This window comes from Grus americana, chromosome Z (assembly GCF_028858705.1).
Source record: "Grus americana isolate bGruAme1 chromosome Z, bGruAme1.mat, whole genome shotgun sequence".
Classification (NCBI taxonomy): domain Eukaryota; kingdom Metazoa; phylum Chordata; class Aves; order Gruiformes; family Gruidae; genus Grus; species Grus americana.
The window spans coordinates 58,602,202-58,614,400 of NC_072891.1; the positions used below are offsets into that span (position 1 = coordinate 58,602,202).

Sequence of the window (12,199 nt, forward strand, 5' to 3'; positions counted from 1 at the left end):
CAGAAAACAGTGGAAAACTATCCAGAATCGGGAATGGAGAATAGAGAAATTTCCTGGAAAATAATGCAGAGAGCAGCCTAAGACCCACTGCAAATCCACTGCTTATGGCTCTCCACAGCCCCTACATGTGGGTAGCTTGTGGATCCTTCCAGGTAGCAGACACCCTACCTCTACAAGAGAGTTACTGTGGACCATGCTGCTGTGTAGTAATGCTCACCTGTCAGGAGATGGAAGCTACACATAGGCTCTAGGCAAAGACAGCACTGCTGCCATCACAGGAACACATGAAAAGGCACAGAAGTATCTACTGAAGTGGGGCAGACACCAATGCCATCACATAAACCCAGACCAGAAGGCTTTACACACATATGCCAGACTGATATTCAGCAACTGCAAAACAGCCATTGTGGCATTGGAAATCTGGTGATGCACATACCAGTTAATTAGCCTACTTTGACACACAATAGATATGCCAAATCATAGCCAGGATCTCACAGCCAGGCAATCTCCCAGCACAAGTCTTGCAAGCATTTTAATTGGTCCAGCAAAGCGGATGAGTCAGCTCAGGCAAGCCTGAACCAAAGCCTGCTTCCACCAGGCAGAGCTCAGCAGCAGAACTGTATATCCTACTAGAAGCCACACGAGCAGGTTAGACTTTTGTGTTGGAGTTCATCTGTAGGGAGAGAGACTGCAGAGACAGAGAGTAGAACTGGATGCTGGTTTAGATCCAGGCTTGAAAGAACTATCAGCGTATGCTTAATGGGAAAGTGACTGAGCCTGGAACTCTTCAAGATTATTAACAGCTCACATGCCAGAGCAAACCATGATCCTAGGAAGTGGAAATCAGTTTCCTCTAACTTTCTCTTCTGTTCCATAGGAGCCCAACAAGAGGAAGGGGATGCTGAGCAAGAGGTTTCTTTTTAAGCAGCTGCTTCAGGTTCATCCATGTGTCTCTTGCTCTCACCCACATTTCACAGGATGAATACTGCAGACATCAGCTTGACTTGGAAACAAACCCACATCAACCACAACCTAAACATGTAAGAACAAATGAAGCAGAGAGGAAGAATCACTGTCACAACAGATCACCACTTCTCTACCCCACTGTGCTAGAAAAGAAATACATTTCTGTCACCCACATCTGCCTACCTGTTAGGTCAGAAACACCCAGGAATGGTATTGTCAGGCTCTCTTCACAGAACAGTAGTTGTGCTGTGGAGAGAAGTCACTTCTCATTTCTGTAGTGTGGCAATATCAGGGCACACAGAATTGCAAAATCACAGAATAATTCAGGTGGAAAGGAATCATGGGAGGTGTCTAGTCCAACCTGCTCAAGGCAGGGTCTGCTATGTGATAGATCAGGTTGTTCAGAACTTTATCCAGTCATCCCTCCACATAGGATGAAAAAAATCTAAAGACGGAGACTGCAAAAGCTCCCTGAACAATTGGTTCTAATGCTTGACTGTCCTTGCAGAGAAAATTTTTTTCCCCACATTGAGTCAGAACCTCTCCTGATTGAATTTAAGTCTCATCTTCCCATCACACACCTGATCATTTGTGAAGAACCTGGCTCCATCTTCTTGAAGGTCTCCTCACAGGCATTGGAAAGTTGCTGTTACATCCCCCAAAGCTTTCTCTTCTCCAGGCTAAGCAAGCCTAGTTCTCTCAGCATCTCCTCACAAGTCGTGTGCTGCAGTTTCCCATCATTTTGGTGGCTCTCTGCTGACATCAAAATTTATCAACATCCTTCTTGCATCAGAATACTGAACACAGCATTACACATGTTTTCCAAGAAATGTGAAGTAAAGAGGAACAGTCACTTTGCTTGATCTACTGGCTATGTTCCTGTTCACACAGGCCAGGATGCTGCTAGTCTTCATCACTGCTAGGGAGCACTGCTAGCCACGTTTCGTTCACTCTCCCCCAGGACTCCTTAAGCTCCTTCCAGCAGAGCTGTAACCCAGCAAGTCAGCCAGTCCTTGGTCCCTATCATTGCAAGGGATGCTCCAGATGCAAGTCTTGGATTTTGTCTTGGTTGGATTTTGTAAGGCCATTTCTTCAGCCTGTCCAGGTTGCTCTGGATGGCAGGTCTGCACACACACAACCTCCCTTGCATTTGATATCATTCCAAACTTCATGAGGTGCATTTCCTCTCTTCCTTATCTGGGTTACTGATAAAGATGCTGAACAGGAAGGGTTCCAGAACAGATCCCCTGAGGAATCACACTTGTAACTAGACTCCAGGAAGAGTATGAATGACTAATCCCTACCCTTTGAGGTCAATGACCCTGACAGGTTTTCATGCATCTAGTAGTCCACTCATCTAGGCTACAGCATTCCAAAGCAGGTAACACAGCTGATGCCACAGCACAACATGCTGAAGGCTAAAATCAACACAGATGACATCTTCTGCTGTCCTTCCATTAACAGATCTAGCAGTTTCAATGCAAACAAGTTTGTGAAGCAGGATTTACCCAGGGTAAATGCACACTGACTACTAATCATTACTCTTAGGTTTCTTCCATGCTCCCTCTGAGAGCCACATCTCTCTTCTTCCCTCCTCATCCCCACAATCATCACCACACACAACTCTTCCAACCTTTCTGCCAAGCTGACTCTTAAAAAGGAAGGGGAACAACCCTGCTCCTGGACACAGGGAGCATGCACTCACTACAGCATGCCATTGAGGGGAAAATCACAGAGCATGTAGGACACTAGCATCTCAGAAGAGCATCCTGGAACCTGATCAGATCAACTGACCAGCTAGGCTTTGCTGGACACACAGAGGCTCTACAAAAGAAAAAGCCTTGGCCTCTGGAATCACATCCTCACTGAATGAAGCCCCCTCAGCCATTTCTGCAAAGCATCAGAAAGGAAAAAAAAAGAGCAGTGTAACCAACACCAATCAGACAAAAACCAGTTTGTGTCAGATCTCCCTGACAGACAAGTTCTGATGTGGGAGAACTTCAGCAGTTCAAAAGGATTAGTCTGAAAACAAGTTCTACATATCCATAGGAATGCTTGCAATTCTAATGAAAATACTCCAAATACCAAGAAACTCATCACTGAGTAGAAGGCATGTTACTGCATGCATGTTACACAGCTTTTTTTGTCCTGGCCCTTTAAGAATTATCCCACAATTTAAGGATCTTGCAAAGCAGTTGCCTCATCATAGAACCATTCAACAACAAACACTATCTACATCGCATCCATTAAAATGGGGGTAGGGGCAAGGAGTGGGAGAAACAGAAGTTTTACTAAAATGCACCGAGTGGTGACATGGTTGACAACAGGCCAGTTGAAGCACCAAACAAAAAGTGCCATATTCCACATTTCTGCAGCAGTTAAAGATTTAAGACTACTCACGTTTGCTTTTCGGAGACTTCTACACACACATACATACACACCAAAAAAGCAGAAATACTTGAATTCTCCCAAAGGCAAGTACATATGTCATGAGTGTGAGAAAGGATTTCCTGGTTGGGATCTAGGAATCCTACCTGCCAGAGCTGGGATGGTGACTTTGTTCCACTCCCATGGCTGATCATACTCATCTGCAGGCCTGTCATCATCCTGTGGTAATTTGCTTTCTTGTAAATGGTGACTCACCACACTTTCAGAATCAGATTCCACACCTCTGCCTTCTGGTTCATAGGGTGTGTCATAGAGCTGCATGTTTTTTTGATGGGATTTCATGCCTTCCTGCTTCTGAAACTCTGTTGGCAAGAAAGAAAATTCCATCAGCATCACTATTAACCATGCCTTATCATCACAGTCAATAATTTTAAAGCATTCAACTTCCATCCATTCTTTAATAGCCACAGAATTATACAGATTGCAAGCTCGTACAGGACTTCTAAACTTTACCAGCTAACAACCACAGCACAAACAGTCTCATGCCTCCACTAGCACTCCCCAGCTTGCACGGAGCCAGATTACATGAAGCACACAATCCCTGTCAGCCTGTGTCAAGCAGACTTACAAGCAACTATACATAAATTCCCCAAACCACTGAAATTTGTTTATGCAGTTAACTCTTCAAGAGGAGATCATTCAGAAGTGCAATTTGAAGATACAAAGATCACAAAAAATAAAGCCCACAGTATAATTATATATGCTGATAAAAAAAAATTCTCTGCAGTTACCTCTACAAAATATCAGCAGAAAATGAGCTGGGACTAGAGTAAGAACACTGAACAAAAGCATTCGTAACTAGAGCTTAGCTCACATTGTATTAAAGAACATGTATTTCTTTAAATTAACACTGATCTTATAAAAAACCAAACATGCTGAAGCTTCACAGAAAGGAACAGTGTACGGCACTCCTGATTACAGAAAACCAAAACCTGGGCTCTCTTAGGAGGAGCACATCTAGCAAATCAAGGGGCAAGCTGTCATGCCTTCACTGTTGGCCACAAGGAGGCTACACCCACCAACAGGTGGGTCCTACTGTGTACAGTCTGCACACTCCCTACAAGGAGTGTGCAAGGAGCGAGCTAGTTCACAAAAATAGAAAGGACCCAGTGCAGAACTACCAAGATAGCAGGTCCTGGAGCCTATAACAGGGAGAGATGGTTTTGGTTAGTCTGATGAGGTGAAGGTCAAGGGGGATGTAACAGCAGCTCTCAGCTGCCTGAAGGGCAGTCAGAGCCAAACCCTTCTCGGGCAGTGTCAGAAGATGCAATAAGGAGAAAGAGACACAAAAGGTAGCTTGTGAGATGCAAGTGGAACATTGGGGGAACCTTCTTTCCCTGGTGTGTAGTGCAGTCCTAGGACAGGTGACCAGGTCATGGGAGGGGTCTCCATTCTTTGGAGTCTGCAGAGCCTTGGCAAAGTCAGGGTCACTCCATCTACTGATACAAAACTGGATGGAGTAGGTGATAGACCATATGGCTGTGCTGCCATTCAGAGTGACCTGGAGATGCTGGAAAATTGCAGGCTAACTGGAGGGAAAGCAGCTCAGCGGAGAAGGACTTTTAGGTCCTGTATGACAGCAAGTTGAACATGACCCAGCAATGCACCCTCATGGTAAAGAGGGCCAATACTAATCTCGGCTGCATTAGGAGGAGTGTTGAAAGCAGGTCAAGGGAGGTGATACTTCCATTCTACCTAGCACTGGTGAGGCCTCATCTGGACTGCTGGATCCAGCTCTCAAGAAAGACATAGATATACTAAAGTCCAGCAAAGGGCCATGAAGCTGATAAAGGGACTGGAGCATTTTTCATATGAAGAAAGGCTGCGAGAGCTGGGACTGGTCAGCCTGGAGAAGACAAGTGTCAGTGGGGACCTTATCAATGCATATAAATACCTGATGGAAGAGAGTGAAGATGGAGCCAGACTTTTATTGGGAGTGCCCGGTGACAGGACAAGAGGCAATAGGCACAAATCAAAATACATCAAATTCCATCTGAACACAAGAAAACACGTTTTTATTGTGTTAATGGTCAAACACTGAAACAAGTTGCCCTGAGAGGCTGTAGAGTCTCCATCTGTGGAGATATTCAAGACTTGACTAGACACAGTCATGGGCATCATGCTTAAATAGTGTTAGATGATATCAAGACGCCCCTTCCAACCTCAGCTGTTCTGTGATTATCCTGACCGCTGCAAGGACAAAATAACAATTTCATTAACTGTAGCAAATTGAAAAGTTAGTTAACAAAAAGATTCAGGGAGAAGGGACAGAACTTTTTAACTTACAAATGAAGTAAAGATTTAGAGCAATACCCTCAATTACTATAATAAAAGCCATTCATCAATTCATCTATCAGCAAGAATATTATAACCACGTAATTGCTCCAAACCATTTCAAAAGTACTGTGAAATACCTACAATATGACAGTGTCTTTATTTCTTGGAAAAAAAATATTAAGTTTACACTGAAGGACTTGATGGGTGGGGTCCAAAGTGGCAATGCTAATGCCATCACACTCAACAGGGGAATGAGCCAGGCCAACCAGAGCAGTGACAAATTAGCTGCCTCCCAAGATGAGAGCCAGAAAGCCAACCACCACACAGGTGTGTATGGCTATGGTGGACCCTCTTGCACCCCTCCAGGAAAAATTCCGAGCTCACTTACCTCTCTGAAATGCTTGTACACCAACACACGCAGCTTGGGGAATAAACAGGAAAAACTAGAGGTCTGTGTGCGGTCACAGGTTACAGAGACATGGTGGGATAGCTCACATGACTGGAATGCTGTCGTGGATGGCTACATACTTTTTAGGAAAGACAGTCCAGCAAGGTGAGGTGGTGGAGTTGCTCTCTACATGAGAGCACAACTGGAATGTATCGAGCTCCCCCTAGGCGTGGATGAAGAACGAGTTGAGATCTTATGGGTAAGGATTCAGGGGCAGGTGACTATGGGTGACACTGTTATGGATGTTTACTACAGGCCACCTGATCAGGAAGAGGAAGTCAAGAAAATTAGGGATCCATCATCAAGAAAACAGAACAGCTATGCAGCCAACAAAAGGAAACTTTGAAGACCACTTGCTTACAGAACCCAAGAGATGAGCTTCTACAGCTTTCCTTCCGAGAGGATTTCTTCTACAATGATGCCAACAGATATTTCCTTCATCTCAAACTAAAGCATGCAGTAACAAGAGGTCAAACAATGTAGTTGCACTCTTAAAAAAAAAAAAAAAGTTTTTACTCATCACATATGTCAGATTCCAAAATGTACTGGCCCACACAAATCAGGTAAAACTGTGATAAAACACACCCATCTCCATTGCAGCTACAGATTTCAGGGCTAGTGCAGGACTTAAAATGACAGTCCTACCAGCTCCTCAGCTGCTTTCTCTACCACCAAAGCTTTATCCTAGTGACCCAAATCCGACTATGAAGGTAACATGCTGGAAACAGTATTGCCATGCAAGGCCAACTTTTGAAAAGCTACCACTAAAATTGACTTCTAAGCAAAGTACAAGGGTTATCAACACCCTTTGTACCTGAGAAGCCCAAGAGCAGAACTCAGGACAGATGACAGAATTCTACTGCTGGGATTTTACACAGGACATTTAGTTGCAGTCATCTCCATTCAACAATACAGTTGAATACAGTCATACTGGTGCATAAAGGTTCACTCTATTTCCTAAAGCATGGGACAAAACGCTTGGCAATGCTCTTAAGCCCAACAAATAGCTGTTGATAGAAGTCCTTGAATGAAAGTACAATGATATTTCAAGGCCATTTGTGCATGCACTTAACTTTGTTCAGATACATAACTATTTCAGGGAAGACCAGCAGATTGTTCATTTAACACATGTTAACATGTAAACACTGTGCTGGAATAGGATTGTACAGAGTCAGCATTTAAACAGCTTCAGGCCTAGTGACCTGGATTTAGCTTCCTGCTAACCATATCAAACATAAAACCAATTATCAACTACACAAGATACAAAACTATAACCAACCTGGAGTGAATACCACTGTGATGCTATTCTCAGCTAGTATGTTTGCACCACTTAAATCTACTAGATAATTCCATCTGCAAGGATCTTAGCGTTGAAGCAACTTTACCTGGAAATCTCAGATCTTTCTAGTATCAAGTTTTCAAGGCACACAGACAAACTAAACATTTAGCATCAGAAAGATCTGGATGTTTAATTAAAGCAAGCAAGCAAAGAACAATCCCTTGCTAGAGTCCACTATTTGCATCTTGTTCTCCTGTATAAACAAAATGCACCACAAGGAGAAGGAGTGTTTCAGCAGTCATGCTAACCTGCCTTCAACTAGGATAGTCAGAGCAGTTATGAACAGCACAACTTTTGAAATGTGGTTTCAAATATTTTGTATTCAAGAGCCCTAGAAGGGCAGTCCACAAAGTGTTTGGAGGACTTGCTGTAGCACACTGGCTTTCTATAGATAAGCTTGGGATAACTAGAAGAGCACCACACTTCAAAGAAGAAAAAAAAAAAAAAAAAAAAGAGAAGGTACCTGAGAACATAACTCAAGAACAAGGACAACAACCACTTGTATTCCTTGTACTTTCACCTGTCACTGAAAACCTGAAGTTATCAGTAAGAGTAGAAAGAAACTTGGGAAGGCTCACATTGAGAGGTACTGGTGAATATCTGATGCATCTCCCCAGACATTATCCTGACAGCCCAGCTGTCTCTAGCAGGTGAAGGCCACATCAGAGTCAGGTGTGAACACAGAAAGTCAAGTCTCACCTGGAGTTCTTCTTGCTCTTTATCAGGACCTTGCTGAATTGGCTCAAACCTCTGGTCTCCACGTGCTCTGCTCTTGAGGCTTCCAATGGAGAGCCACTAAATCAGCATGAACTGGATTAAAGGACAGTGAGGACAGTTTGCACCAGGTGCATGGGTAGGCTACACATCAACCAATAACTTCCCAGAGGCATAAGACTGATGCTAATGCAAAGATCACACTGACACAAGAATGTTTGCTCCCACTGAAATAATTTCCTTTCCCGCTCCATAAAGAGGTCTGAAATACTTAGACAACTGCTTACTTAGTCCAAGCCTCACCATTAGTGTTTCTTGTCATGCTGATCTTGGGAAGATAATCTGGAAACATTTTCCAGATTCTCATTGTATTAGCACAAAGACTAGTCACCACAGAAGCTAAGTTTTACCTCTGCTCAAATTTCACCTCAGGCCACCAGAAGTCAAACTGCTTTCTGCTTTGCTTCCCGGTCCAGCTGGATGTCTCCAACTGCTTAGACACCAGAGAACACCAATAACATTCCAATAGCAGGGAGGGCTGTTTTGCTTTTAGACTGCAACAACTGCCTCCCAATGCTCATGTTTCCAGATTTTGCTGCAGGAAAAGCTGAATATGAGAAGATCTTCCCTCATTTTTCCTTCTGAGCCAAGTGACTCAGAAGTGAACCACCTTCCTGGAATGAACAACAGACATTTGTTCTCCTGCCTTGGTGTGTGAGCTTGGCATAACCTCTTGATGTGAAAAGCAATGTCCTGAAACAGCCTGCATCATGACGGAAATTCTACTGAAGTCCAAATATGACTCACTACTCCAGGAAGAAGCATTCAAAGCAACTTTACATTCCAACAATCCTGATAAAGAAAGACTATTAGGCCAGTCAGAGCAAGGGCAGAAGGGAAGAAGTCCCTTTATGATAAGTGTCAATAAACTAGCAACAAAAAACATTAATATCTTCCACAGAAAGTATGTACTGAAATAAAACAAACAAGCAAGCATACTCTGCCCAAGAAGACAGGAACTACATGTTTTAATTCAGGGGTGGGTGTTGGTGGAATTGAGGGAGGGTGATTAGAAAACCAAAACACATGGAAAGAAAACCTAAATTCTAGTGGACTGGAAGAACAGCAGTACTGCTTCCAAAGGACATGAAATATATTTATTTTATGTCAGAGGTAAAGAAATAAAAAATAAAAAATTAAACCTCTTCAGTTCCCCAAAGTTGGAAGTTTAATCTACAAAGCTTTCCCCCTCAACACCTATTTTTCTGTTAAATAAGCAGTGATTAAACATTATAACGACCATCTTAAAATTCATATTTTCTGCAGACTTTACCTCTTCAGAGGTGCTTTGATGCTGCTTAGCTACTTACTCCTTACACATTTCTCAGACAGACATAGAAGACGAGTAGGGATACCCTTTTTATTTAGGGAAGGGGAAAAAGAAGCCAAAAAAACCTTGACAAGATTCTGTACATTTACTGCAGCTTGGCCAATAGCTAACTGAAGGTGTTGCTACAGCTAATTGCATCATAATACTATATCCATAGATTGCTTGTAGGTTTTCTCGACCTTTCTGATCAAGAGCACTGATCTTTGGGTTTCAAAGATCATTGTTCCATGTACTAAATAGAGCAATTCAAGTGGTAACAATACAAAACAGAGACTTCAGCTCAATCAAAATCTATGATTTTCATTCCATACTCTGAAGCTTCTACACTGCATGAAAAAGGATTCCTTCCTTGCGGTAAGTGGGAATGGAAGCCCTCTTGGAAACAGAGTGCAGCATAGACATGAGTGCATAGGCATGTACACTTTTTAGCACAATGGTACTCATCAGCCCATGATACAAACTACAGTGTCCCAAAAAATTTATTCTAAGATTAGCACAAGCAGAATTAACTCTCCTTGAAACCCATTCTAATACCAATGTGGTATTTAAACAAGCTAACACTCTCCAGTGTCCAGGACAGAGAAGCTTGCAGCAAATATGACTACTATTACCTGCATTTAGATCAGTCTTGCTACTTATGGCTGCTACTGATGCTCACAATGCCCTTGCCAGCTCTCTTCAGGCACACAATCTCACCCCTTCACAGCAACCACCTTGAGGGGAAAGGAGTGGAAGAAGACCCCATTCACAACATAAATGTCATTCCATGCTTACACAGGAAGAAGACATTTTCTTGAATCTTGTCTGCCTGTGAGAGTCTCTGCTTACTGAAATCTTACTCAAAAGCATCAAATGAGATAAGCAATTATAAAAGAGATTTTTAGTGAGTGTAAATATTTCTCTATATTTATACATTCAAATTATATTGCAATAGATATCTAGATGTGAGCAAAAATGAGTTTATTGAAATCAAGACAAAATCTGTAACTATTTCCCTGATAGCTGGAGGTTTAAGTTCAATGAGAATTACCGAGAGAGAGGTTGTCTTCTCTGCATGTGACTAACTTTGAACATGGCCTTCCTTGGGATGGGGGAGGGGGCAGAAAAGAAGGGGAAGCGGATAGGGGCCTCCCTCCAGACTTAATTGCCCTGTGATACATAGTGGGGAAGAAGTTACCTACAGGAACAACATATATGGCAGACTGAGACAGTAGACTCATGTAGCCGGAAGAGCTGCCCTATCAGATTCAATAAAACCAGATGAGGTGTCCTCTCAGCCAGATGAGATATGCTCTTATCTTCTTTTAGCCACCTGCTAGTATTCCCCATAAAGAGTACAAGGCAGGGAGAAGGACTGCTCCTTAGAGTCTCCTAGAATAGATTTCTTCCATAGACATGGTGGCTACATGGTGAAAAGCAACACAGAAGTGTGAATTGCACATTCTTTCTAAAGAAACATCTAGCCTGTGAATGATTGTGTCACTATGATTAAAAAACAAAACAAAACTGAGAGCTCCAAACATAGCCTGAAGCTTCCCTGATGACTAATAACCATTATTTTATCTTTGTTAGTCATTGTTCAGAAAAACGCCATGAAAACAAAGAGAAGTCAAAGCTGTAGAAGTTATATCTGATATATCTACAAGAGATTTTTCCCTCTGAGCACGATTCCAGCAAGAGCAGGCACTATCAGAACTCTGTTTCCTCCTTTGGCAGGACTTAAAAACCACACAGCATCTGAATACTAAACCATCTGTTTTCTTCCTTTTCGCTGCAAGGAAGAGCCATAATGATTATTTGCTACAGACATCTTTTGCAATTTTTCAAATGGCAAGTTGCAAGAAATAGTGATCAACTACAGTCATTATTTGCAATTTTGCCCACTTTGTCTTGCCTTCCCATGGAAAGTGTTGTCCTAGTTACAATCTTTCTGTCCTGTCACTCAAATTGAGCTACTGGCACAATCTAGGAACTCAACACCTAAGCACCTAATAAAGATGAATTACCATCTGTTGGATGTGAAAGCCTTCAGATATTACTCCAAATGTTAGGATGGGAGATTCAGCAAACAAAGCCCAGCACACTCCTGCACATACATACAACAAGCATCATTAGACACGAAAGATGGTCTACATTTGCTGTTCAGCTCTGGACACAAAATGGTTTCATTCAGAATTCCACCTCCACATGAGTAGACCAAGAAAGCTGCTCAGTTGTCATGACATCCAGCCATAGATTTTTGCTTTTCACAATCCAAGGCCTTGCATGCAGTAAAACACAGCTGACTTGCTAGCACAGAAAAAGTGACAGGGATATGAATATTGAAATTAACTGGGAAAATGTTTCAGCTCATCTCCTTTGGTCTATGATCCCTATACTCATCGAATCAGCTCAGCAAGTGATTGATGGAAGGAGCAACTAGTACCTAGCATTTGTAAGACTTCAAATACTCTGCTATGAGCTGTCCAGCTGCTAATATTCAGTATTTTGCACTTGTTTGCAGATCTGTCTGTAGTTATTATGCTACTCAGGCAAACCCAGACTAAATGCCAATTCTTATTTGAAAGCCCACTTACAGACTAATCTGTTAGTAACACAGTGTTGTTTTTTTCCCATT

General features: G+C 42.5%; 1 protein-coding gene across 2 annotated transcripts in view; it reads right to left on the bottom strand.

Moving 5' to 3' along the window:
- Positions 1-12,199, bottom strand: part of SHB (SH2 domain containing adaptor protein B) — an 86,210-nt gene that overhangs the window by 30,324 nt on the left and 43,687 nt on the right. For both annotated transcript variants that reach the window (XM_054810759.1, XM_054810760.1), the window contains exon 3: positions 3,501-3,716. In XM_054810759.1, the coding sequence (XP_054666734.1) occupies positions 3,501-3,716 (216 nt within the window). The remainder of the gene's footprint in view (positions 1-3,500; positions 3,717-12,199) is intronic.